Here is a 26742-nt window from a genome sequence, read left to right as displayed (position 1 = left end):
AGCAGACTGGCTGCATCTCAACCTTGGTGAGTAGTCCACTCTACCAATTCCCAGCAGGCTTTCTGGATGTGTCAAAGGGCAATAACTAAGTCACTCTCCTGCTCAAAGACATTCCATGGCTCCCTACTACCCAAGGAATGAAGTTCCTCCTTGGCCACCTGCATCCAAGTCTTCCAGAATCAGCCTCCGATGTCCATCTTGAACCCCATGTTGAGAAGTTCTCAGTAGCATCATTGACTCAGTGGACGAGTTTGAGCAAACTTCAGGAGATGGTGAAGGACAGGGAAGCCTGGCGTGCTGCAGTCCATGGGGTCGCAAAGAGTTGGACACAACTGAGTGACTGAAGAACAACATCTAGAAATTCTCACCCACACGTGCTACCCAGGGTCCAAAGAGACCGGCTGATTTTCCAGGTGTGCTGAGTCCTCTCCCCATGTCTGCGTGACTGCCTAGGCAGTGTCCTCCAGCTGACATGCCACTCGTCCTTTTCCTGAAACCCTCTCTGTTCCCATCTCTGTGGTCACACCCCTCCCCTCCAAGGCCTTCTCCCTCTCCCTGTGTGTTAAGTCGCTTTGGTCATGTCTGACTCTTTGCGATCCCACAGATTGTAGCCCGCCAGGCTCCTCTGTCCATGGGATTCTCCACACAAGAATACTGGAGTGGGTTGCCGTGCCCTCCTCCAGGAGATCTTCCTGACCCAGGGATCACACCCGCAGTTCTTGATTTCTCCTGCATTGGCAGGCGGGTTTTTTACCACTAGCACCATCTGGGAAGCCCTCCTTCTCCCTGGATCTCCCACAGCTCAGAATTTGTAATTCTCTGACGACACCTGCCATTTATTCTAACCCAGGTTCAAGTCCGAATGGCCATGCCTGTGTCTGGCAGTAGGAGTGAGCGTCCTCGAGCCTGGACTAACTACATCTGCCTAGTCTCACTGTCCCCATCCTCAGCCCAGAGCCTGGCCTGCGGCAAAGGCTGAGATGTGATTGGCAAATAAGTGACTGGATGAATGGATGAATGACTTCTTTAGATGACAGCGCTCTGATAAAAAGACTCAACAGGAGCTGGAGGAGCCCAGGGGGATCTGTTGGTGGTAGGCGGTCAGGGAAGGCTGCCTGGAGGAGATGGTTTCTGAAGGTGATCTTGTAAGACAAAACAGTCAGTAGGGAGAGGAACGGGGGCCAGGTAGGGGCAGTCACAGGGAAAAAGGCCCAGAGGGGGTGATTTTGGCCCAGGACAGCTGAGGATGCCGGCAGGAACACAAGGACACCGCCTGCTGTGACCAAAAGTTCAGTAAACAGCTGACTTTTAGGGCCTGCAGGGGCCTCCTGGGCTGCCTTCAGTCGTTCAGGAACAGTGGGGTGGAGGGAGGGGCAGGACTGCTTCAGAGTCACGTGCTGCCAAGAGCAGGGCTGTTCCTGGACCAGGGGTCCTGAGGACAGGGGGACGGGATGGGGGGACAGCCGGGCTCGGGGGTGCGGGGTAACAGCCAGCAGCGCCCAGGCGCACTTTCGGGACCCCAGCGGACACAGACCGTGGGATCCTCCCAACAATGCTGCTGGGAAGGCAGACTCACCCCTCCCATCTTACAGACGAGGAAGCAGACATGATGCCCTCCCCCCACGGCACTGGGAGGGCAAGCCAGGCAGACTGGGCCAGGGTCGGAGCTCAGCACTGCCCCACACGGCCCCTCAGCCAGCAAGTCTGGGACACGCAACAGCGGGACCTCAGCTCACGCGGCCAGTCTCTGCCCCAGCCCCTGCGGGGCACGTCCTACAGCGGCCCCTACACCACCGCCACCCACCTCGGGGTTCTCCTGGCTCGAGGGCCGCTCTTCCTTCCTCTTGTTGCTGGCCTGAGCCCCCCGAGACGGCTCCTCCGTGGGCGCCCGCGACTCTGTGGTATTCTCGGGCTGCGGCTGCACTTGAGACTGAATGATGATGACCTGGAATATGGGGTGGAGGGGTGAGGGGGGCTGGAGGGGCCCCATGGGCAGGGACTACAGGGTGGAGGGGTGAGGAGGGCTGGAGGGGCCCCATGGGCAGGGACTACAGGGTGGAGGGGTGAGGGGGGATGGAGGGGACCTACAGGCAGAGACTACGGGGTGGAGGGGTGGGGGGGCTGGAGGGGCCCCACGGGCAGGGACTACAGGGTGGAGGGGTGACGGGGGACTGGAGGGGCCCCACAGGCAGGGACTACAGGGTGGAGGGGTGACGGTGGGGGCTGGAGGGGCCCCGCGGGCAGGGACTACAGGGTGGAGGGGTGACGGTGGGGGCTGGAGGGGCCCTGCGGGCAGGGACTACAGGGTGGAGGGGTGAGGGGGAGCTGGAGGGGCCCCACGGGCAGGGACTATGGGGTGGAGGGGTGAGAGGGAGCTGGAGGGGCCCCACAGGCAGGGACTATGGGGTGGAGGGGTGAGGGGGAGCTGGAGGGGCCCCACGGGCAGGGACTACAGGGTGGAGGGGTGAGGGGGAGCTGGAGGGGCCCCACGGGCAGGGACTATGGGGTGGAGGGGTGAGGGGGAGCTGGAGGGGCCCCAAAGGCAGATTATAGGGTGGAGGGGTGAGAGGGAGTTGGAGGGGCCCCATGGGCAAGGACTTTGGGATGGAGGGGTGAGGGGGGAGCCTACAGGGTGGAGGGGTGCTGGAGGGGCCCCCACAGGCAGGGCTGCAGAACCGGGGCCAAGTGTGTCCACCCCCTTCGGGCATGCAGCCTGGAATTGCAGGATCATAGAGGAATGAGGAGAGGGAAATCACAGAGGAGGCAACCAGGGCCTAAAAAGTCCTCAACTCCCTCCCTGCATCAGCAGGGACTCTTCCAGTCACCCACTCGGCCACACATTTTATTAGCTAGTTAATTATTCTTATGAATGAAATACTTCATCCGTCGAGGCATTATTCTTTTCCCATGGGTATCGATTCATTTAGCCACACGGTCTTTTTTTTTCCTTTTTTGGGAGGGGGTGCACACTGCAAGGCATGCGGGATCTTAGATTCTGACCAGGGATCGAACCCGTGCCCCTTGCAGTAGAGTCAAGGAGTCTCAACCCCTGGACCACCTGGAAAGTCCCTAGCCACATAGTCTTCCACTCATGTACTCACTCCCTTTGCACCCCACCTTCTTCCCACACCGATTCATTCACTTGATCCCTCTTTCATACACCATTTATCCTACCACCGACTCATTCATTCATTTATAACCCCACCCCCATCCATTTCCTTACTGATTCGTTCAGTCTCACTGTTCATTTACTCCTCTGCCCTCACTGCATCCATTCACTTGGCCACGCGATCATTCCGCCATTTGGTCACTCACGCTGCCCAGCCCCCCTTCACCTGGCCCCACGGGGAGCCTTCCCTCACCTTGTTGTCAGCGCTGATGAGGAGGGGCTGGACTTTGACGCTGTCGCTGACCACGGACACAGCGGCACTGGGGGCCATGGCGGCGGCATTGCTGGGGGCGGTGGAGATGATGGCGTAGGCCACCCCGGCGCCGCTCAGAGGAGAGCTGACGGCGGCGGGCTCGGGCAGGGTCCGCGGCTGGCTGCCGGGCGCTGGCACATGGCTCACGGTGTTGTTGGCGGTGGGGAGCGCGGGGCTGGGGTTCTTGATACTGACCACGGTGGCCTTCTGGAACGTTGGGGGCTGCTTGGGTGGCCGGTCCCGGCCCGGGGTGATGGGGAGGCTGTCTGGGATCAGAGTCTTTGGCCTAACCTGGGGAAGGGAGGGACGGGAACATGGTCAGACAGAGAGGCGGGATGCTGACAGGCCTGGCCAAAGAGCAGTCCTGAGCAGAGCCAGGACTTAGGAAGACTCCAGAGCAGGGGCAGGGACGTGACCTGGCTCAGAGACCCGGTGTTAGAGGAGAGGGGATGGTGGTGTAGAGACTGGGGACCTGCTTCCAGTACCACTTCCTCCAGGAAGCCCTCCTTGACCCTCAGGCAGGCTATGAGGTGCTATTCCCACAGCACCCTGGGAATCCTAACTCAGGCCAGTCACTCTGGGTTCACAGCATCTTGACTTTTGTCTGTCCCCTTCCTGGAATCTGAGCCTGCTGGGGACAGGATCCTGGTGAGTTCAGTACAGATGGGCATTCAGAGGGGCTGCACAGGACAAGAGGGCCCAGGGCCCCTGACCCTCACTGGGCTCCGGCTGAGGGCGTCTATGCAGCCTGCAGCCCCAGGACAGGCAGGAGCCGGCGTCACCTGGGCAGCTGGCAGCCCCTCGCGGCTCAGCAGCAGGCACCCCACTAAGCTGAGTCCCCACCAGCAGGCTTCTGCTCCAGACCTGGCCCAGCTACAAAGGCTCTTATGTCCCGATTCAGCCCTCAAGGCCGGGGAGGCACTGGCAACACCCCCTCTGCAGAAGAGGAGATTCCGCCCAGGAAGGTTGGAGGTCAGTTGACTGGTCCAAAGTGCTGAGCCCAGTCTCGGGGGCCCCAGACTGGAGCCGGGGGCACCTGGCCCAGCGTCTCGTCCAGAGTGTCTCACGCTTTTCTTAACCGTGGCCCATACTCAAAAGTCTTCATTACATCGTGATCCAGTCCGGAAACAAACTGCCCACAAAACAGTGTTTCTGATGCGTCTGCTCTATTCTAGTGAAGCATAGTTTATTCCATTAAAAAAAAAAAAAATTCCTGGTCATGACCCACTAAACTGATTTCTCAGTTCTTTAGTGTGTGAAAAATGGGGTCTAGTCCAAATGTCTCCTCTGGAGGGTGGGCAGAGGAGGCAGGAGAGGAAAGGGACTCCCTTGTGGTTGCACCTAAAACCTCAGTGCTGAGGGGCTGTGGACAGACAGACAGACAGACACCCGCCGCAGGCCGCTTACCTGAGGTAGCAGTGCTGCTCCTTGCCCGGCCAACCTCTGCAAGGAGCTGACCTGAGGGCCGGTGACAGGCACCGCAGTGACGGCTCCCAAAGCCTGGAAGACAGCGGGGGCAGCACTCAGATGGGGCGGGGCGCCGGGACGCGGCACGGGAGGAAATCTGGGGGCTGTGGTTCAGGCACAGGGTCTGGGATACAACACCAAAGATACAGTCCACATAAGAAGAAATTAATCAACTGAACTTCAAAAACAACTGAAGGTGGAAAGACAGTTTTTAAGAGAATGAAAAATGAGCCATGGACAAGGGGAAAAAACCACTTTGCCAATCACCTATCTGATAAAAGACTTGTACCCAGAATACATGAAAGAACTGCCCAAACGCACTAATCAGAAAACAAACAACCCAATTAAAAACTGATTTGAACAGAACAGATCACTAAAGAAATAAGCTACTGAAAAGAAATAAGCTACTGAAAAGATACTAAATATCATGAGTTATTAGAGAAGTGCAAATTAAACAATAGTAAGATACCACTACACACCCATTCAGAGGGCCACGACAAGAACAGCTGGCCGAGTCCAGGGCTGGTGAGGACGGGACACAGTCCGACCACCACTCTTGGGGACATAAACTGGTATAACCACACTGGAACAGTCTGACAGTTTTGTAAAAAGTTAAATATATGTGTATTGCTATGGACTGAATGTTGGTGTCCCCTGGAACACGCGTGTCAAAACACTAACCCTCAGTGTGATGCTTTCACGGTTGGAGCCTTTGAGAGTGACCAGGTTATGAAGGTGGAGGCCTCTTGATGGGATTGTGCATGCTCACGCAGTCATATCTGACTCATGAGACCGCATGGACTGCAGCCCTCCCCGCTCCTCTGTCCATGGGATTCTCCAGGCAAAAATACTGGAGAGGGTTGTGATCACCTCCTCTAGGGGATCTTTCCAACTCGGGGATCAAACCCACACCCCCTGCACCTCCTGCGTTGGCAGGCGGATTCTTTACCTCTGAGCCACCTGGGAAGCCCTTCAGACAGACACAATAAGAGATCTAGCTTCTTTTCTAAACCTAGTCTTGAATCAGATGTCACAACATAAAACTAATTGTAAATAACAACTGAAATAAGAACATTTTAAAAGGCTTCGTTCCCTTTCCCCCCCTCAGTTTCAGGAATTAGAGATGGTCTAGATAAGAGCTCCAGAATTAGCACCCTCATAAGGACAGATTTGAGAGGGTTTCCTTCCTGTCTCTGCCACGTGAGGACACAGCAAGGAGTCTGCCGTGGTTTGAATGTTGAAAGTGAAAGTGTTAGTCACTCAGTCATATCTGACTCTTTGTGACCCCATGGACTGAAGCCTGGCAGGCTCCTCTGTTCATGGGATTCTCCAGGCAAGAATATGGGAGTGGGTAACCATTCGTTTCTCCAGGGATCTTCTCAACCCTGGAAAATCCCATGGATGGAGGAGCCTGGTAAGCTGCAGTCCATGGGGTCGCTAAGAGTCAGACACGACTGAGCAACTTTACTTTCACTTTTCACTTTCATGCATTGGAGAAGGAAATGGCAACCCACGCCCGTGTTCTTGCCTGGAGAATGCCAGGGACAGGGGAGCCTGGTGGGCTGCAGTCTATGGGGTCACACAGAGTTGGACACGACTGAAGCGACTTAACAGCAACAGCCATTCCCTTCTCCAGGGATCTTCTCAACCCAGGGATCGAACCCTGGTCTCCTGCATTGCAGGTGGATTCTTCACTATCTGAGACACCGGGGAAGACCTTTGAATATTAGCGTCCCCTTAAAATTCACTTGTTCAAATTCTAATGCTCGAAGCGATGGTGTTAGAAGGCAAGGCTTTTGGGAGGTGCTTCAGCCAGGAGGGTGGAATCCTGATGAAATGAATGGGATTCGTGCCTATAAAAGAGGCTGCAGCGACGCTAGCCCCTTCCCCCAGGCAAGAGGTCTGCAGCCGGAAAAAGCCCTCACCTGGCCATGTTGGCACTCTGCTCTCCAACTACGGACCTCTAGAACTGTGAGCAATAAGCTTTTCCTTCTTTTTTTCTTTTTAATATCATCTTCACTGGATGTCTCAAAGGCACCTGGTGAAGTTTAACACTCATTCATAAAAACACTTGTTTCGTTTTGTTTTTTTTTTTTTTCAGTTTTGGCTGCACTGTGTGGCATGTGGGATCTTACTTCCCTGATCAGGGATGGAACACAAGCCTCCCACACTGGAAGGGCAGAGTCTTAACCACCAGACTGCCAAGGAAGTCCCAGTAAGTTTATGTGTACAAGAACCACCCAGCCTGTGGCATTTTGTTCTCGCAGCTGAAATGGACAAAGGTGACATCCATCTGCAAATCGGGAAGAGGGTTTGCACCGCAAACCAGATCAACCTGCACCTTGATCTTGGGCTTCCCAGCCTCCAGAACTCTGAGAAATACGTCTGTTGTTTAAGCCCCCAAGTTGATGGTGTTTTTGTTGCAGCAATCCCAACTAAAATATTCTGCCTCTAGACACTACTCAAGGGAAATGAGAGCACATGGCCATCCAGAGGCTTGTTCCGGAACATTCCCAGCAGCTCTCAAGGGAAATGAGAGCACATGGCCATCCAGAGGCTTGTTCCGGAACATTCCCAGCAGCTCTCAAGGGAAATGAGAGCACATGGCCATCCAGAGGCTTGTTCCGGAACATTCCCAGCAGCTCTCAAGGGAAATGAGAGCACATGGCCATCCAGAGGCTTGTTCCGGAACATTCCCAGCAGCACTACTGCAAACAGCCCAGATGTTCATCAACAGGCCCACAACAGGCCCACAGATGAGCAAACCGTGGCATATCCACACAACGGAATATTACTCAGCAACAAAGAAGGAATGAGGAATGAGCAACTGATATGCACAGCATGGACGAGTCTCAAAGTGGTTTTGCTGAACGAAAGGAGCCAAAAAAGGGAGCACATACTATTGTATGATGTCATTTACATGAAATTCCAGGAAATGCAAACTCATCTAAAGGGATCAGAGATTGTATCGAGATGGGGGATGAAAGGAAGGGACTACAAAGGCCTAGGGAAACTTCTGAGGGTCAAGGGTGTGTTTTCTATCTTGATTCTAGTGGTGGTCTCGCAGATGGATGCCTATGTCAAACATCTTGCACTTTTTAAATATAACACTTTATTGTATATATTATTCTAACAAAACTGCTAAAAATAAACTCCCTTCCCTATTTGCCCCCTTAAAGCTCTCTGTCCCTGGAAGGAGTATCATCCTTCCCCAGATGAGATGACAGAAGCCCCACAACCCACAGAGCTGCTTCTCCTGGTTATAATGGGGTGGTTCCTCCCTCCTCTGGAACTTCCCACCTGCCCCAAATGGACAAAGCTCTGAGGTTTATGTCCTTCCAGCCAGCTGCCCGCCTCTCTGCATGGAGCCGAATTATCCACACTTAACTGGAAATTCACCGTGGACATTTGCTGGAATAGAGCTTTATACGCAACGCAGAGAGAATCCAAGCAAACGCGGTCACTCTATGAGGGAACGTCTCAATCCACCGTGCCGTTTTTCCCTCTCCAGCACAGTGTAGCGAGCCCTGCCCAATGCCCATGTCTTAAAGATTCTGCCTGCCTTTCGCAGAGGGATGCACATAGAAGGCGGTGCCCTCAGCTGCCCCTGGACCTGCTGTTTCATTCAGCATCACCTGTGGAGTCTGTCTGCTGTCAACCCCTGGGCCCCGGTCCAGAGCTGCACAGGTGAGTGGCAGGCACAAAGGGAGCACCATTTGATTAAATAAACTCCCAGGGGATTCTGCCAACCTGGGGACTGCAGGCCGAGAAGAAAGCAGCCTGTCCCTCCAGTAGGTTCTGCAGCAAAAGGCCCACATGGGCACTAGAGTGGGGCCGTGCTGCCCCCTGGAAGCAGGGGTTCCTGCACTAAGACCCCAGGGCCTCAGGACCACAAGGACAAGTCCATGCCCAACACCCACAGAAGCCAGAGAACAGGCACAAAGCTGCTTTCCCTAGGGACTCCCTTCTGGCTAAGATCCCTGAACAAGCCATCCAGGCGAGCGCTGCGTGCCATCTGTATGTTTTTCCAGTCCGTGCGTATCTGCACGGGAAGGCGTGAGGCTGGCCGTGCGTCTGATTCTGAGTGTGTTACTGCATCGGCTATCTGAGTCTCTGGCGTCCACTTGGGCACATGCGTCCTGTGTTTCTGTATGGATTCCTCTCTGGGTTCCTCTTTTGCTCCGTGTCCGTGGTTCTACGTCTTCACCGCAGGTCGGTGCTCAGCCCTCTCTCCTGACCTGAGACACACCCATGACTTCTGTCCACGTGCTGAGAAATCCACAACCAGAAAGGGACCTGGGGGAGGGGACCACGACGGGGAGGCAGGCGCAGAGGCGGCTGGAGGGGCAGAGCCCTCGAGGTTGGGGTGAGTCAGAGGGTGAGGGAGACAAGGGGAGCTTTACTTTGACCTCACTCTCAAACACTCGGTGAGCAAGAAAGAAACACGACCCGCCACGGGGGAAACTGAATACCTGCGGGATGATCACAGAATAAAGATCATCCACCCGCTGACTCCACGAACTAAAATATTGCCTGACTCCACGTTTACGCCACTGCCTGGGACTCGGGGTGCCTTCTGACTCTTCAGGGAGCACTCTGCAGGGCGTCCTGGGTGCCAGGGGAGCAGGAGAGGTAGGGAGGGAGGCTTTGACTCCCTAAGTCAAAGCCTGAAGTCCTAGCCTTTGGGGAGGAGTTTACCAAACGGGCTGCTGAGCAGGTTTCCGGGAACCGCGGTTTCCTCCAGGAACACCAAAGCCCCCTTCCTGCCCTGTCCATCCTCTCATCGCCAGGTATCTGCTCCCCTTCGATCCAAGGCTCAGCCCAGAGCACGCTCTTCCACATCCTTATAAACCTTTAATTAACAAGCTGAAGAGCCATTTTATCTGGCAGGGGCTGACCTTTCTGCTCCGTGTCGGAATTTATCGATAGCAGCAGAAACAATCATCTCAGGGGCTATTCCACCAGCCCCGGATAGTTTATGGCCACACTCTGGTCAAGATAAATGAGCTCCTTATGATGACAGTTACGGCTTTAAGCATTTTAATAGGGAAAAAGGGGCCATAAAAGTCAAAGACAACTTCATGTGTTTTCCTGCATCAGTGGCGTCCCCGGGGCAGCCTGGGAAACCTCGGCCAAGCTCAGTCCCGGCCGAGGCAGGTAGGAGGTGCCCAGCAGACAGGTGTGTCTGACGGTACCTGGGCGGGGCGGGCTGGGCTCGGGCTCTGGCACCAGTCGCATGTGGCCCCCAGCTCTCTGTGCCCAGTCTTCTCATCCACGACGGGGAGTGTTTCTGCGGCAGGGGACTAACGGGAGTGGGCGCCTGAGGTCCGCACAGAGCCTGGTGCACTCTTGGCTCTGTGAGTGCCACGTAGAGGGAGTGGGTCAGACCTAGCCGGGTTGGCACCTGGAACCAGGACGCCAAGCGTGGGAGGGAGGCGCAGCCTGGCACCCCAGCAGCGATGGCCTTGGGGTCAACCCGTCCAGGAGCCGGTCCTGCAGAGGCCCCTCTCTGGTTGGGCCGACCTGCGGAAGTCCGCTCTGCTCTCCAGCATCGGTCTCTCCGTCTCTCACATGGGGCACACGTGCTCATCTCCCCGCAATGACGAGAGGCAAGTACAGGAACGTGAGGAAGTGTGAGGACAGAGAAAAGGAAACCAGAGCCTGGTGTCCCAGGCTTCCTGCTGTGTTCACTTCAACAGCTCTTCCTCCACATCAGGGGACAGACCCTGGAGTGTCTGGGGACAGTCTGCATCTGGGGCTCCCATTGAACCCCAGGCAGCCTGCATGGCCTGGGAACTGGGGTGCTGGGCAGGACTGGAAGCTCTCACCCAGACCCTGACCGGATGGATCAGGAGACTGGCAGTCCCAGCCGGCGGGACAGAAAGCAGCAGGACCGGAGGGCACACAGGGACCCTGGGACGCGCGGTGGCTCAGGGCACTCAGTCCTCTTTCCTGGCAGCAGGAGGGCAGGAGCAGGGTGGGGTCACCGTGAGCCGTGCGGGGGGACAGAGTGCATAGGGTGGGGCTGAGGGAGAGAGGAGCGTGCACCCTCTAAGACCCCACCCAGATGCCCTTTCCCAGAACTTTCTTCACTCACAGGACTCAACTCAGGGCTGACCTTGCCCCTGAACTCAACCTCCAACCCTGAGCACTGTGGGGGCTCCTAAGTCCCTCTGTGCCTCAGTTTCCACAACTTCCAACCAAAGACAACCGCACACGCCCCCTCCCAGGACGGCTGTTGGCGTGTCATAGCGAGCAGGAAGGCACCAGGTAGACCAAGCTCAGCCCTGGGCCAAGCACGCCATGTGTGGCCCCTCCTGAGGCCTGCAGTGAGCGTCCACCCCGAACTGGAAATGTTCACAGGTTTCCAATTCAATGCCGGCCGCACAGAGGGCTTTCCTGGAGTGCGAGTTCGGGAGGCCAGTGGATGGTGGGTGGGTGCATGGGAGGTTCCTACAGACCCCAGGGCTTCCACACGCCCTTCCCCAGCCTGATCCCCCAAACCCAAACCACCAACCCTCAGACAGGTGCCCCAGAGGTGACCCAACCCTGCCTCCAGTTGCACTCGGGATATCAGAAGCTATTTTCAAAACTCCTCTTATTCCCACTCAGGACCGGCAGGGCCGGCCTCACAGAGGGGCCTTCTCACGTGATAGCACCGGGGAGGGCTCGCCACGGCAATGGTTCCTGGGGATGCTACGTGGGGCGGATGGCTGTGTGAGCACACGTGTGGTCTCGCACTGCCTTCTCCCAGACACTCGACCCCCGTTTCCCAGAGGGCCCTGGGGTCCTGTCCACACCTGGAGGGGACGGAGCTCAGCGACCCCACAAGCTCCAACAGCAGTGACCGTCCTTCCCCACGGTCTCCAGAGAGACACGCCTGCCCTCTGACCCCCCCACCTACATGTCAGGACCCACCCCCTGGGCACAAAGGGCCACAGGCCACCGCTCAGAGGCTGCAGGACCAGGGTCCAGGGAGCTTTTCTATCTTAAAAAGTCTGAACCCGGAGGAGAGACGCTTTCCAAGTCGGTGCTCAGGGGACTTGCAAAGGGAGCTCCACTCTCCCTCGAGAGAACCGGACAATGTGAAGCGAGTGTCTGAACCTGGGCATCGCTCAATGGCCCCTCGGTTTACCAAAGGAGCCACACGGGCCCAGAGGCTGAAGGCGTTCTCCCCCAAGGGCACGCGACTGTCAGCTGAAAGCTCACGTCTCTTCTGGGTTTTGCTGGCCCAGAGCAGGTGGTGCCCATAAGAAGAGAAGGAACGTGCCTCTGCAGCAAGGCCGGGCCCTGCCCTGCCCCGAACGGGCCACGCCAGGGTGTAGGACACACAGGAAGCCACGCCGGCTCCTCACCCACTGACCCCACTCAGACCCCGAGCGCCTGTAAACCGTCCGCTGTCGGGAGGCTACGATGACTGGCCGAGCTGTGGATGACTCAGCCTCAAACAATCACCCAGCCAAGGAGATGCTCAGTGTGGGGATGGGAGGAGCCGAGGAAGGCTGTAAAAGGCCCGCTCCCGCAGGATGCTCCCAGGTCCTGGACACGAGGGTTCAGCTAGGCCAGGTCCCTCCTGAAGGACTCCTGCAGAGAGGGGGCAGCCTGCACTCCCGTCCCCCACCCCCAAGGGCTTCCCGGGGGACCTGGGACTCAGTTTCCCCATCACAGAAATGGGAGCATGGCCTTTGCCTCTCATTGGGCTTCTGAGGACTTGGGAGTGATAGCTGTCGGTGCTCCGTGTGGGTCCCAGGCTTCCGCAGTGGCTCAGGCGGTAAAGAACCTGCCTGGAATGCGGGAGACCCGGGTTCGATCTCAGGGTCAGGAAGATCTCCTGGAGAAGGAATGGCCACCCACTCCAGTGTATTCTTGCCCGGAGAATCCCATGGACCGAGGAGCCTGGCGGGCGGCAGCTCACGGGACTGCAAAGAGTCGGGCATGACTGAGCGACTGACACTCACGTGGGTCCCAGGGCCCCTCTGTGCGGGGGCAGTACCAGCACGGGCGTGGTGATGAAGCCACAGAAACTGGCCCCCAGTCCTGGGCAGGGAACAGACTGGTCAGGCGACCACAGCTCAGCACCCCTGGTCTCCAGAGCGCCCCACCCCAGGCCGCCGCCATGGCACACTCAGGACAGCTGGGTTTCTCTCCATCTGTATGAAGACCATGTTGGCGTCCATACAGATACACGGATGGAACTCTAGAAACACTGAGAGAGGAGCCCTCCTAAAGAAACGACGCCTACACAACGTGTTTCTTGTTGAGAACAAGGTGGACGCAGCTCCTTAGGCGGCTCACCCGCCGCCACCCCGGGGCAGCCCACAGCGCATCTCTATCCACCGAGGCCCCGGGACTGGACAGGGCACCGCAGCCCCACTGCTGACCCAGAGCATTTGCCCTTTGCTGAGGAGTTAAGAGGAGGTCCTCTGTGTCCCCAGGGTCACCCCAGGATGTGGCTCCCAGTTCCTCTGGGAAAGCCCGCACTCCAGGCCAGGGAAAGCAGCTGCCGGGCTGGCCACCTTCAGTCATCTCCCCCACCTAAACTTCCAGAAGCTCAGCCCCAAATTGGCGCCCGTGAGAGGTCTGCATGCTGAGCAGCTGGGGATATGGTCGTGTGCCTGGGAGTGGCTTGTCGCTGGGTCCAAGCAGCAGCGTTTTCGTCCAAGCTTGGCTCGGGCAGGCGCTGGGCCGAGGCTTCTGTCTCGTCACTCACCAGGAAAGAGAAGCAGAAGCTCACTTTGGCTATAGGGAGCCGTGCAGGTGTTGCCAGTTCCCTTCCCAGTTGCAAGAACATTCCGCTGGGCCTCCGCCACCCCCACACCGAGGGATGAGATGGGGGCTGGTGTTACGCGGCCAGCTACGGCAGGACCTGGCTCTCGTCATGGCCTGAGCCCTTGGCTGCCTCGTGCGAAGCCAGACATCTTGCAGCGTTGGGGGAGCGGATTTCTGGGGCCACTGTGTCCTGAGCCTCTAAACGTCCCCTTAGACCCGTCTGCTGGCTTCATCCTGGGGGCTGCTGCCCCTCCCTCGCATCGCCCTGCTCAGATGCCCACTCACATCCTTGTGATGTGAGCTGAGCCCTGAGCTGAGACTCTCAGCCAAAGGGGAGGGTTTGGGACTCAGAGTTCAGGACGTAGGAGGGGCCAGTGAGCACGGCTTGGGAGCTGCGTGCCCACGGCCTGACCGGCAGCCGCTAGAGAGTCTCTGGGCTGGGCAGGGAGGGCCTGACCTTATGGAGCTCAGACCCCAGCACTGCAGCGGCGGTCCCCAAGGAAGGAGGCTACGCTGTTTATAGCACACGTCCATCCGTCTGTCCGCCCCCTCCGTCTGACCCGGGTGGCTGGGCTCCAGCCAGCGCCGTGGACACAGCAGGAGTCGCCTGGGAGCCGGGCTCCCGGCAGGAGGAGGAAGCGCCCTGTGTCCGGGCACAGTCCCTGTGACCTCGACGAGCCTTGTCTGGGAGGCTCGTGGGGGGCCCTGGGGTCAGGGCAGAGCAGCTGTGGCCCCAGACGCTCTCCGGACGCTCACCATCGGCTCTGCAGGGGCTTCGAGAACTGTGTGGAAGGGAGCATTCGCTTCCCCTCCCCTCCTCCCGGCCAGGAAAGTGTGCACTGAGCTGCCCAGAGTGGGGGCCCCTGCTTTCTGCACCCTGTGAAGCTCCCGCCTGAAAGGGGTGCAGCAGCCCCAGGCCCCCAAGAAGCATGAAGGGCGCCCCGGAGAAGGTGGCCAAGTGCCCGCTCTGCAGCGGCCAAGCAGCTTCCCAACTTGCAATTTTCCTCGCATCTTTATGGAACCGCTGTGACGTGGGGCAAAGAGAACAGCGGAGCTCCAACATCCGTGAGCGCCAGTAAACATTAACATAAGCTAAGCACCACTTTACAGTTGTGCAAAACCAGCTTGTTATTCGCAGATGAAATCCGACTGCCGCCTCCATCACCGTCGGGAATGCCGGAGACGTCCTTCCCTGTGCTGAGGCGAGCTCTGCCAGCCCCGAGTGGCGCCCCCGAGCCCGTGGCCCGCCTCCCCTAACCCCGAGCTCGCCCACACAGGACCGTCAGGGGGCCTTTGGGGGTGCCTGTGAAAACCCAGGGAAAGGCACCCCCGCCTCTGCCGTCTCCTCCCAGCCCACGTCCCATGTCTATGGCTGGGAACCAACGCATACCCGGAGCTCCAGTTACCTGGTTGGGGGGGGGGGGGGGCGGGTGGGCAACCAACCTGCACTCGAATTCCACTCCCCTGCTGGCCTGGGTCACATCAAGCACCCTGTCCTCACCCCCGAAGCTGGGGCATCGAGAACCGGCTCCCCTGTTCCCGGGACCAGAGGGTCAGACACTGGGAGGCACCTGGCCCTGATCCGCTGGTGTGACTCACGCCAGGGTCCCCCGGCTCACACACGCACATCAGCGACCAGGTGTGGTGACAGGGAGGGGGAGGCAAGGATTGCAGGGGGACGGGGCTGGCGGGAGGGCCGCGGGGGCTCCTGATGCAGTGAGGATCAGCAGGTCCCCGTCTGGGCATGCCCGGGGCCACTGGGCTCACATGCACGGGCACCAGTCAGCGCCTTCGATGGGCAAAACTGGAAGAGCCGACGGTCGGTCTGCAGGGGACGGATGGATGGGAATGTTCAGGGGACGGGAAACCTCCCGGCCACCCGAGTGCGTGAACCAGCGCACATGTGTCCCCATGCGAGCAGGGCCTTGGATCCCCACCTTGAGCTTGGCTGTTCCCTGAGACTGACTGGGAGCCTGGGAGGGCTCTTGGCTGCTGTAGCCAGTCAAGCGGAGCTGCTGTGTGCAGGCAGGACCTGAGGTGCCCACTGTGGGCCAGGCAGGGAGCCCTCTGGGAGTGGATTTTCACCTCTTGAGACACGCCAGCTGCCTCCTAGAGGGGCAAGGTGTCCAAGTGGCCCATGTGCCACAGAGGCCAGGATGATCTCCCCTCCTGGGGCTGGCCAAAGTTGCGAGGCTGTTGCCCACAGGCACCCACACCCGCTGGCCCCCCTGCCCTGAGCATCCTGCTCCCTCCTGGGCTCCAAGGGCTGGTCCCCAGGGCACTGCAGCTCCTGGAGGAGAGGAGGCTACACCCCGGGGTCTCTCAGGAGACCGCAACACTGGTTTTTTAAAACAAGAACCCTCTTCCAAAACCTGCGTCCTCACGCCCCACGAGGGGAGTCATTTACTGAAGCCCTGTTAGGAGGCTCTGCAAACGCCCACCTCGAGGCAGAGCTGTTGACTGCGTGCTCCCGGGGAGATCAGCTGCTGGCCCAGACGCTCTGGCCAGGCTGGGTCCCGGTGACCCCAACCGCATGGGGCTGGCCGAGGCGGGCTGCCCGGGGCCACTTAACCAAGAGGTCTTTACAGGCAAGGCCATCCTTAACCAGAGAGCCCCAGAGAACACATGCAGCTACTCCGCGCTGACATTTAAAACACCCTTTCAGCAGCCCCCAGCGTGGCAAAGTGGTTTAATTAACTTGAAAGGGTGTAATTTTATGCTATTTAGTAGGAAATACACACTCTAAATGGCATCGTGGACTTAAGTATCAGGAGCTGTGATCTTCAGAGCGCAGGAAAAGAACAGCCCCGAGTCCCTGGCAACCGCAGGTGTGGGGTGGGCGTGCGGGGGTGGGGAGTACACTGGCCGTGTCCCCGCAGACGGCAGCATCTGAAGCCACACAGGATCCGGGGTGTGGAGGGGTGTCCACAAGGCCAGCGAGAACGGCCACCTCCCATCATCTCAACTGGGAAACCAGCGCTGTGTCTGAGAACCTAACGTGGGGGAGGCTGGAGCCAGTCAAGGCCCCTTTTCCCATACTCGGGCACTCTGGGTACCTGCGTCTTGAGAAGGAGGCACCCCCGTGCTGCCCAGCTCTGCCTGTGGACACGTCCAGAGTCATGGGGAGGAGGCAGTCCTGGATGGCCGCCCCTGACTGGAAGCTCCCCCCACCACCACCGTCCCCAGTGAAGGGGCTGCCTCTTCTAATGAGGCGCCTTAAGGAGGAGGCCGCCCCTCAGCCCTGAGCACAGACGGGTGGGGTGGTGTCAGTGCAGAGGACCCAGGGGCTCCGGCTGCGGCCTCACGGGCACCCTGGGAAGACCCTGCACCAGCTCTCCTTCCCCTGACCATCCCCTGGAACGATGGAGCAAATCCTGTAGGGAAGGATGTGGGCTTGTGTCCAGGGCTGCAGGAGGGGCATGGGTCCATGTCCAGCACTGCAGGAGGCAGGCACAGGGGTAACTTCCTTCCCAGCACAGAGGGGCTGCCTCCTGGGCCTGGGTGAGAAGCAGGCAGCATGCTGGGCTCCTGTATTCCCCAACACCTGGCCCCCACGGACTGCCCGGCCACCTCACCTCATGCTCCCCGGCTACCCCCGACTTGGGGCACAGTAGTGTCTGTCCCCCCAACAGGAGGCCCCAGAGCTGCTCCCCAGCCCCCCAGGTCCAGAGGCCGCCACCAACCTCCATGCACCTTCAACACCAAGCTCAGTGACGGAAGACGCCATCTGCAGGCGCGTCCTAGCTGCCTCCCACCACCGACCCCGGCCTCGGGAAAATAGACGGTCATTTAGGAAATCTAATTTCCACGTGTGGTCGGCGGGCGCCCGCGCCCACTGACCCTGGCCTCATCAGCCTGCCACCTCCGACGCCCTGGAATCTAATTTAAGGGGAGCGTGTCTGCACGGCGCCCCAGGGAGCCCGCTGGCGGCCAGGACATGCTCCCTATGGGGAGAGGTCCCCTGCCATGAGCCTCTCATGGGCAGTGGTGGGGAGGGGCGGGTCCCGGGCCCCCAGAGGCACCTGGCGCTCCAGAGAGGTCCCCCACCCTGGTAAGACTGAGAAACAGTCGACTTATAGTGAGCACGAGACCTGAGTGTATGGCTTGATGATTTCAACATGTCTACACCCAAGTCACCAACACCCAAGTGGAGATATAGAACACTCTAGCGACCCCAGGGGCTCCCAAGAGCCCCTCAAAGAGGGTCTGGCTCAGAGAGCAGGGTCCTGCTCTTGGCAATGGGCTCCTGGCTTGATTTCCTGACCTTGCAGCCAATAGGAAAACAGGATTAACCCCCCACTACCTTTCATGTCAAGGCTGTATATTGTCACCCTGCTTATTTAACTTATATGCAGAGTACATCATGAGAAACACTGGGCTGGAAGAAGCACAAGCTGGAATCAAGATTGCCGGGAAAAGTATCAATAACCTCAGATGTGCAGATGACACCGCCCTTATGGCAGAAAGTGAAGAGGAACTCAAAAGCCTCTTGATGAAAGTGAAAGAGGAGAGTGAAAAAGTTGGCTTAAAACTCAACATTCAGAAAACGAAGATCATGGCATCTGGGCCCATCACTTCATGGGAAATAGATGGGGAAACAGTGGAAACAGTGTCAGACTTTCTTTTTTTGGGCTCCAAAATCACTGCAGATGGTGACTGCAGCCATGAAATTAAAAGACACTTATTCCTTGGAAGGAAAGTTATGACCAACCTAGATAGCATATTCAAAAGCAGAAACATTACTTTGTCAACAAAGGTCTGTCTAGTCAAGGCTATGGTTTTTCCAGTGGTCATGTATGGATGTGAGAGTTGGACTGTGAAGAAAGCTGAGCACCGAAGAATTGATGCTTTTGAAGACTCTTGAGAGTCCCTTGGACTGCAAGGAGATCCAACCAGTCCATTCTGAAGGAGATCAGCCCTGGAATTTCTTTGGAAGGACTGATGCTAAAGCTGAAACTCCAGTACTTTGGCCACCTCATGTGAAGAGTTGACTCATTGGAAAAGACCGTGATGCTGGGAGGGACTGGGGGTAGGAGGAGAAGGGGGCGACAGAGGATGAGATGGCTGGATGGCATCACCGACTCGATGGACGTGAGTTTGAGTGAACTCTGGGAGTTGGTGATGGACAGGGAGGCCTGGCGTGCTGTGATTCATGGGGTCGCTAAGAGTCAGACATGACTGAGCAACTGAACTGAACTGAACCTTTTTGACCAGGTAGTCCTAGTGGTAAAGAGCCCACCTGCCAATGCAGAAGACATTAAGAGACCCAGGTTCGATCCCTGGGTGGGGAAGATTCCCTGGAGAAGGGCATGGCAACTCACTCCAGTATTCTTGCCTGGAGAATCCCAAGGACAGAGGAGCCTGGCAGGCTACAGTCCGTGGGGTCACCAAGAGTCGGACACAACAGAAGCGACTTAGCAGGCATCTACCTTTCTGACCCGTGGGCAGTAACTGGGCTCAGCACCGTCTATCGAGAGCCGCTCGGTGCCAGGCCCCATGTGGACAGAAGCAAGCAAGGCAAGGTGGCTGGCTCTGTCTTTGGGGTCAGGCTCCAAGCAAGCGCCAGGCCAGGATGTGAGGATGTGAGTTGGGATCCGACGCTGCTCAGACAGCAGAGACGCAGGTCCCATCAGCACAGAAGGGCCGGGGGTGGAGTGCCGACAGTCACCGACAGAGCCCCACCATGTCTAAGTAGCTTCCATGCTTCTGGTAGCTGAGCTCAGGACCCCAGCGTGGACAAGAAAAGTGGCAGGAAGCAAAGTGGCCTGCCTCAGGGGAGCAGCTGGGGAGGTGCCAGCGGGAGGGGACCCCAGGGCGACCTTGTCCTGCAGGATGAGACGCGGCCACGGGAGGGGGAAGGACACACAGAGAGGTGCACCGGGTTCCCCAGGGCTTGGCACGGCTGCTGTGGCCCAGCCCACGCTGTCTGGCACGCAGGAGGCGCTTAGAGCCCATCCGGAGCAGGGCAGAGGGGACTGCGACGCCTGGTGGTGCCCTGGGACCTGGGAGCCGGTGGCTGTGGTGGGTCCCAGGAATCCCTCTTCTGCACGTGGTCCTGTGCGGGGAACCACACTCAGCTCCGGAGGGGAGGGCCCCAGCACCAGGTGGCCCCCACTCCCGCCTGCGTGCCAGAGAAACCACCCCAGACTCTGGACCAGTGCCTTCATCTCCGGATTCAGTCTCCCCATTTCTAGGACGGGGCCACCAGCATCTGGGGTGGGGGGAGACGGTCAGGCAGGTCCCCAGAAGATATCTTCTGAACTTGACGCTGAGATGACCAGGCCCAGGGCAGGGAGCGTGGAGGAGGCCACGAGAGGCTTGGCCGCAGGGCGCCCCGTGTGGCAGGCGCTGTGCTGACCCGCTCATTCTGTAGGAGAGAAACCCAGCGATGCTCAGTCTTCCCCACGAGGTTGCTGGGTGCCAGACCCATCTTATGCTGGGGGTGGGTGGGTCTGAGAGCTCGGCTCTGGGAAGCATCCTGGCCCGGCTGCGATTCGCGCAGAGCACAGACGAGAGGACACAGGCGAGGCCTGCCACAGTGGAGCCACGCGGATGGGCGCTGGCTGGCTCTCAGCAGAACCAGCCTCCACGTCCTCAGGATGACCGTCTGCCCAGGGCAGGTTTGTCCCGTGGCCACAGGCACAGGGTGGGAGGAGACGCCTCTCAGGGAGCTTCACCGGGGCCAGAGGCCCTGTTGCCAAGCTCCCTCGAGGTGCTGCCTAACAGAGCCCAGCCCAGAGGGCATCCTGGGAGCGCTAACGACCCTGCAGCCCTGCAGGCAGCACAAGGGGCCAAGGCCACCTCTGCGCAGACACGCGCCCAGACACAAGGCGCTTTCCTGAATGGCTCCTTCCCCCACCGCCAGGTGGACGGCTGAGCAGACGTTTCAGGACCTTCCCTCTGTCGTGCACACCCCGATTCACCGTGGCCAGGCTCCACAATGCCCCCAGGGGCGGTGGTCTGCTCCATCCCAGTGTAAGTTAGTTACCTGTGTGTATAAACTGTCAAAACTCATCAAACAGTACAACGAAGACCAGCGAATGTCAATGCATGTAAATTGTATCTCAAAGCAAAAAGTTATATATTAAAAAAAATGGCAAGAGCTGCAGCGCCAGCCCTTATGGGAAGGAAGGGAAAGGGGGGCCTCTGGAGGGGCGCCTGCAGGAGCCCAGACCCACCCCACAGAGGGTAGAACCTGGGTCAACACCCATCCCCCTGCCACCTTTCAGCAGCTTCACAGTCAGCGTGCTGCTTTGGGACAGGAATCCGCAGTCCTATCTACGTCAGTTAAGGCCTGAAGAGCGTGTCCCAACTCCACAGGGCTGGGGGTTGAGGGGAAGGACTGAGATCGGGAGAGAAATCCCTATGATCTCTGGGTAGCACTGAGCAAAGTTCGGAGTGGACAAGGTCATTTATGGAAATAAAGCGTACACAGGCCTCACCATTGTGACGGGGTTTGTTACTGTCCTGTTACAGACTTCTGTCCTCACATTTCTGAAAAGCACCTGGAACTGCAGGGAAGGCGTGGCCCGCTGAGGGCTACGAGGGACAGAGGACGTTTGCTAACCTCAGTCAGGCTCCTGGACCCGGCGCCACGGTGCCCGCAGCAAACGCACAGAGCTGCACCCGTCAACGGTGGTAAGAGATGGGCGGACAGCCTGGAGATTCGAGAGGGACCAGAAGCGGCACTAGTGGAGGCAGGGAGGCCAGGCAGCACGTGCAGGGGGCTCCAGGGAGGCCCTGGATATGAGTGACAAGGCATGAAGACCGGGACGAGGGGGGCGGTATAATCAGGACGTGACACGAGTCATGAGAAGCCCAGAGTTCACTGGTGGGGAAGCTACATTAACAGTGGGGTTTCCCTGGTGATCCAGCGGTTAAGAGTCCGCCTGCCAGTGCAGGGGACATGTGTTCCATCCCTGGCCCAGGAAGATCTCACATGCCGCAGAGCAACTAAGCCCACACAAAAACTACTGAGTCCGCGTGCCTAGAGCCTCTGCTCCGCAACAAAAGAAGCCGCTGCAGTGAAAAGCCCGGGCACCACAGCTGAGAGAAGCCGCCAATCGCCTCCGACTCTTAGCGAGCCCGTGGACTGTAGCCCACCAGGCCCCTCTGTCCATGGGAATTCTCTAGGCAAGAATACTGGGATGGGTTGCCATGCCTTCCTCCAGGGGATCTTCTCAACCCAGGGATCGAACCCAGGTCTCCCTCATTGCAGGCAGACTCTTGATTCTTTACCGTCTGAGCCACCAGGGATGCCCCTGAATCCCCACTGCAGTTCTAACTACCAGCATTACCACTGCTGATACGCGCCTGCTGCGAGTAACTTCCCAAGCCGTGTGGTCCAGACCGCATCCCTGGGTTAGTGAGCCATGACAATGAAGCCTCGCTGAGCAGCAGGGCCCACAGGATAGAGAGATATTTTAATTTCAAATTTGGGGTCTCAAGTTATGAGGGACAACCAGAGGAGGAGCAGGACAACCCCTGGGGGCTGGAGCAGGAAGCTGAGATGCTGCTCTGGTCAGTCAGGCTGCCGAGGACGGCGCAGACCAGGCTGGGATGCAGGCAGGGCCCTCAGGGTGGGGCGGGGGGGTTCTGTTCAAGCCACACAGGCATGCGGGCCTCTCACCCTACTCCTGCCCTGGGTTTGCCAGAGAGGCACGGCTCACAGGGAGCCCATCTCATTGGCCCTCACTCGGCAGGGAGAAGGAGGGCAGATTTCAGCCATGAGCCCCCACCCTCGGCCAGAAGCCCCTCTGAGTGTGCCCTCTGAGTGCCTGTCCCCAGTGCAGATGGCGGGCGCCCTGGAGTCCCCTGGAGTGCTGAGAATAAAAACAAGGTACAAGCAGCACTTCAGGAAGGAAAACGTCGGAAGGGAGACCAGGGTGGGATAGACAGACCCCCACGTGAGGCCTCTGAGCACCTGGACACCTGCTGAGGAGGCCTTGGCTGGGCAGCGGCAGCCGCAGACACATGGGGCTCCCTGCTCTCAGGGGTCATGGGCCTCCACCCACTCACACCAGCCAGGCCGAGGGTGGGGTGAGACAAACCAGGGGCCGCATCCTCCAGGGAGGATGACTCATGGGTCACCCGAGGGCCACAGGCACAGAGGGGTGGCAGGGTGGGGGAGGGTGGAAGGTGTCCACCTGAGCTATGAAGTGGGAGCTGGCCGGCTTACTGCCATTCATGGAATTTAATTTCCAGCATTAGGATGTCTTCCCTGGTGGCTCAGAGGGTAAAGAACCTGTCTGCACTGCAGGAGAAGCAGGTTCAATCCTTGGACCAGGAAGACCTCCCTGGAGAAGGAAATAGCAACCCACTCCAGTTTCTTGCCTGGGAAATCCCACGGACAGAGGAGTTTGGCGGCTACAATCCCCGGGGTCGCAAAGAGTTGGACACGACCGAGCCATTAACACTTTTCACTTTCACATGTCAACTTCTAAACATTCCAGCTCATTCCAGTTTTTAAAAGCTCAGCAAATATGTGTTGGATGAGTAGAGGGATTAGAGAATGATGACTCCAGCATTATCGAGCCCCTGCTACGTGCCACGCGGGCCTGACTTTAATTGACTCCTTCAGCACCCTGGACAGAGCTCACAGCTGCTACTCCCTTTCAGGCAGGAGGACTTAAGGGCTGAGTGACCTGCCCAAGGTCAGTCAGCTTTGAGCCTGTGATCCACGCGAGGGAAATCCCTGAGACCTCGGTGGGGAGCAGGGGAGTGTGTGGATCACCAGGTTCTGGCTGCGGGGCTGCCTCCTGACCCCTCCCCGTGTCCCCAGCCCCAGGCCCTCCCACGAGCTGTACAGCAGTGGGCTCACAGTGAGTAAGGGCCGGGAGGGGCAGTGACCTCGGCCAGCAGGGGCCGTCTGCCCGTGTGGGCCAGGCCAGCCTGCCCCCTTGTGACTCAGGCCCTGCTCCTGCAGGCTCACCCTCTCTCTCCTGCAGCTCTGCTTTTCATAACTGCTCAGAACAACGGCAGACCCAGGTGGTGGGGCCAGAAGGTCCTGAGAATTACAGATCCCATGGAAGCTGAGAATGGCCTGGTTTTTTTGACCTTGTGGTAGGTGAGAGTGTAAAATGGTGAAATACAGCCAAGTCTACCATCCAGGCTAATGGTTGGGTGGGAGTGTGCCTTCTAACCTGGACTCTCAGAACCCTTCTTCCAATCAAAGACCTGCACTGCCCACCTAACGTGCATCAGACCTGGGGGTTGAAGGCGGGTCTTTGGTCCAGTCGGTGGAGAGAGGCCAAGTTCAGGGCACTGGGGGCCGTATCAGGGGCGGGGAGGAGGCCCCACCCAGCCTTTGGAGCTGCACTCACTGCTTTATCCATTCCTTCCTTCTGCCACTCAGCATTTTGTTCCACGCATGAATCTGTGAGGTCCGTCTTGGGGAGCTCACAGTTCAGTGGGGACTGACCATCGGCCCTGTTTGTGGAGAGAGGGTGATGCAGAGGGGGCAGGTCACCTTCTAGAGGAGGTGACCCTGAGCCTGACCACAGAAGAAGAGAGCACAGGTGAGCAAAGGGTTGGCCAGGAGTAGGGGCCTTGGGGATGGGGCCTGATGGAGCCAGAAGGGCCACACGTGCGCTGGCACTGCCTGAGGCTTCACGCCCCTTTCCCAGCTGGACTCCAGAAAGAGGCCAACACTCACCTGAAACCTGGCTATGGGACCTGATCGCACAGAGCCAACACCAGCCAGGAGGGCAGCAGGCCGCCCCCACGGGTGCCCTCAGCCCAGCACCAGGGAACACAGAACTGGGGGCAGAACAGCCACAGGGACAGCGGGCCCAACGGTGTCCACGGGGACACTCGGGCCTGCGATGGCACGGCTGTCTCACACTGACAGCCCTGTGAAAAGGCACAGACTCCTCCCCACGCGACACCTAGGAAACCGGGCTGGGGGACTTGTCCAGGCTGGGAGGGGAAGGGGGCGGGGTCCGAGCCGACGCCTGGCCATAGAGCCTGAGCTCCAAGTACTATGAGGAGTGTGGGGCCCAGAGAACACGCAGCTCACATCTCCATGGGCCGCCCGCAGCTCAGCCTGGCCCAGCCTTTGAGCTGAGACCTGGGCAGCAGCAGGCAAGCTGCGAGGAGGGCGGAACTGCCCAAGCTTCCGGGGAGGTTCAAGTGCATCTCTGGAGAACACCCAGGGAGGAGGCAGGCATGCAGGGACCCAGTTCACGTCTAGCAAAGCCCTGGATGTGGCTGACCTCAGGGGCCCTGTTTATATGATGGGTGTGGGGCTGGGGCGGCCGACGCCTGAGGTCCAACGTGAAGGCTCAACACGGGGGGTGGTGTGCCGGGCTCCCCGTCCACCCTCTGAACCCCAGTATTTCACCTTCGGTAGGTAACAGGCTGAGATCCTTTGAGCCCATTTTCCCATCTGTGAACTGGGAATGAGTGACACCACCACCCGCTGGTAGGAATCACATGGAGATGGGGTTTGTAAGGATGCTCTGTAGCCTGTGAAGGGCTGTGTACCCAGGAAGCTTCCACCCACCGCGTGCATCACTGGACTGCAAAAACCCAGCCAATGTGCTCAGAAACCACATCTCTGTAAGGGAAGCTCAGGGAGGAGATGGGCTTCGTTTCCACGTGCATCTCACTTCCAGGCCTTGGTGGCGTCAGGGACACCCATACCGTGGCGGGGAGCGGGAGAGGGCTGTGAGTCCAGCCCGTGTGTTTGCCTCTAAAATCCACTTGAAGCTGTTCTTCCTCCTCGCCAGTCACTTAAAAGGCTCTCTGGATTCTGGGAGTGGCCGTGACTTAGTGACGGCCACCAGGAGGCCTTGACGTGCGCCTGGCCATCAATAACATGTCTGCGTTCTTGCCTCGGCTCGGGGACAACCTGGGGACCCGCAACAGGCACCAGCAGAGCTGAAAGACGTACTGACCGCCACCCAGGAGGCCCAGCCAAGCCCGGCCCCTGCCTGCTCCACATCCAGCCTGCTAACCAGCAAGCCGACCCAGCGCTGGGTTTGGCTGGCACACCTGGCTCCCCATCGGGGACGTGGGCATGGGGACATGGCCTGCCAGGGGAAGAAGATGCGGGCAGGGATACTAAGAGCAGTGACTCGGGGATGACGCCTTCTGAAGCCAGAAATAAAGCTGTGGACCCCGAAAGAAGCGTGTGGAGAAGAGTGCGTCAGGCTCGGGGGCAGGCAGAGCGGGACCCTGGCTCACTCACTTTCTCCCTCCTTGAGCCTCAGTTTTCCTCTGCCGTAAGCTGAAGCAAGACGCTCATCTCATAGGATGACAGATTTCTGCATCAAGGGCTGTTTGTGTGTCTAGAAGCTGCTTACGATGGCCTGCTCCCTCCTCCTGCCTTAATTCCTGTAAATTCCCGGTGACAACACTTGAATAGACATAACAAGTGCACACGCCCTCAGTGTGTGGAAAGGGCTGCGGGAGGAGGGCTTTTATCAAGCTCTAGTTCACAAGCAAATTCTTTCACATTTCTCCCTCATCTTAGGAGGCCCGTGGGCTCCATGCTTCCCTGAGAAGAATGGGCAACCTGGTTTTCGCAGGAGCCAGTAGCTAGAGGGTGAGAGAGAGACAGGGGTCTGACCTGGCTTCTTACCCCACCACCCCATGAAACAGGGAGACTTCATTCCAGCCAGACATGGTATCTGGTGTGTCCCACGCTGATACATGCCTAAATCACACAGAAACTCACCTAAATCACGCAGACACACGCCTAAATCCGCACCCTTTGCACTCCTGAGAGGGAACGCAGAGCTCGCGAAGCTTCTGCTTTCTACAAACTCCCTGCTCCATGAGTGAACATGGGCTGGGTCCCAGGACAGAGGCCGGCAGCCTGGGTTTGTCCCCCGCCTGTGACCCAGGCCCCCAATCTTTGCTGTACTCAGGCTCTTTGTTCAGCTCAGGCCGAACCCCTGGGAGGGCAGGAGCGGGGGCACAGCCAGTGATGGGGGTTCCGGGCATCCTCCTGTCTCCTGCCACCCGACAAGGCTCCCCCCAAATATTGATGGCAGGATGGGGGCGGGTAATCAGTTCTCGCTTACCGGACCTTGGCAGGCAGCTGTGGGCAGGCACAGGAGGACACGCCTGAACCCAGGGC

General features: G+C 58.4%; 1 protein-coding gene across 3 annotated transcripts in view; it reads right to left on the bottom strand.

Annotated features, from left to right (window-relative positions):
* Positions 1–26742, bottom strand: part of PHF21B (PHD finger protein 21B) — an 85998-nt gene that overhangs the window by 14504 nt on the left and 44752 nt on the right. For all 3 annotated transcript variants that reach the window (XM_025282702.3, XM_044940777.2, XM_044940775.2), the window contains 3 exons: positions 4830–4922; positions 3363–3713; positions 1805–1945 (listed from right to left, as the gene is read on the bottom strand). In XM_025282702.3, the coding sequence (XP_025138487.3) occupies positions 1805–1945; positions 3363–3713; positions 4830–4922 (585 nt within the window). The remainder of the gene's footprint in view (positions 1–1804; positions 1946–3362; positions 3714–4829; positions 4923–26742) is intronic.

This window comes from Bubalus bubalis, chromosome 4 (genome assembly GCF_019923935.1).
Source record: "Bubalus bubalis isolate 160015118507 breed Murrah chromosome 4, NDDB_SH_1, whole genome shotgun sequence".
NCBI classification, from domain to species: domain Eukaryota; kingdom Metazoa; phylum Chordata; class Mammalia; order Artiodactyla; family Bovidae; genus Bubalus; species Bubalus bubalis.
The sequence above is the reverse complement of the archived record's forward strand: the minus strand, read 5'-3'. Positions and strand labels throughout refer to the sequence as shown.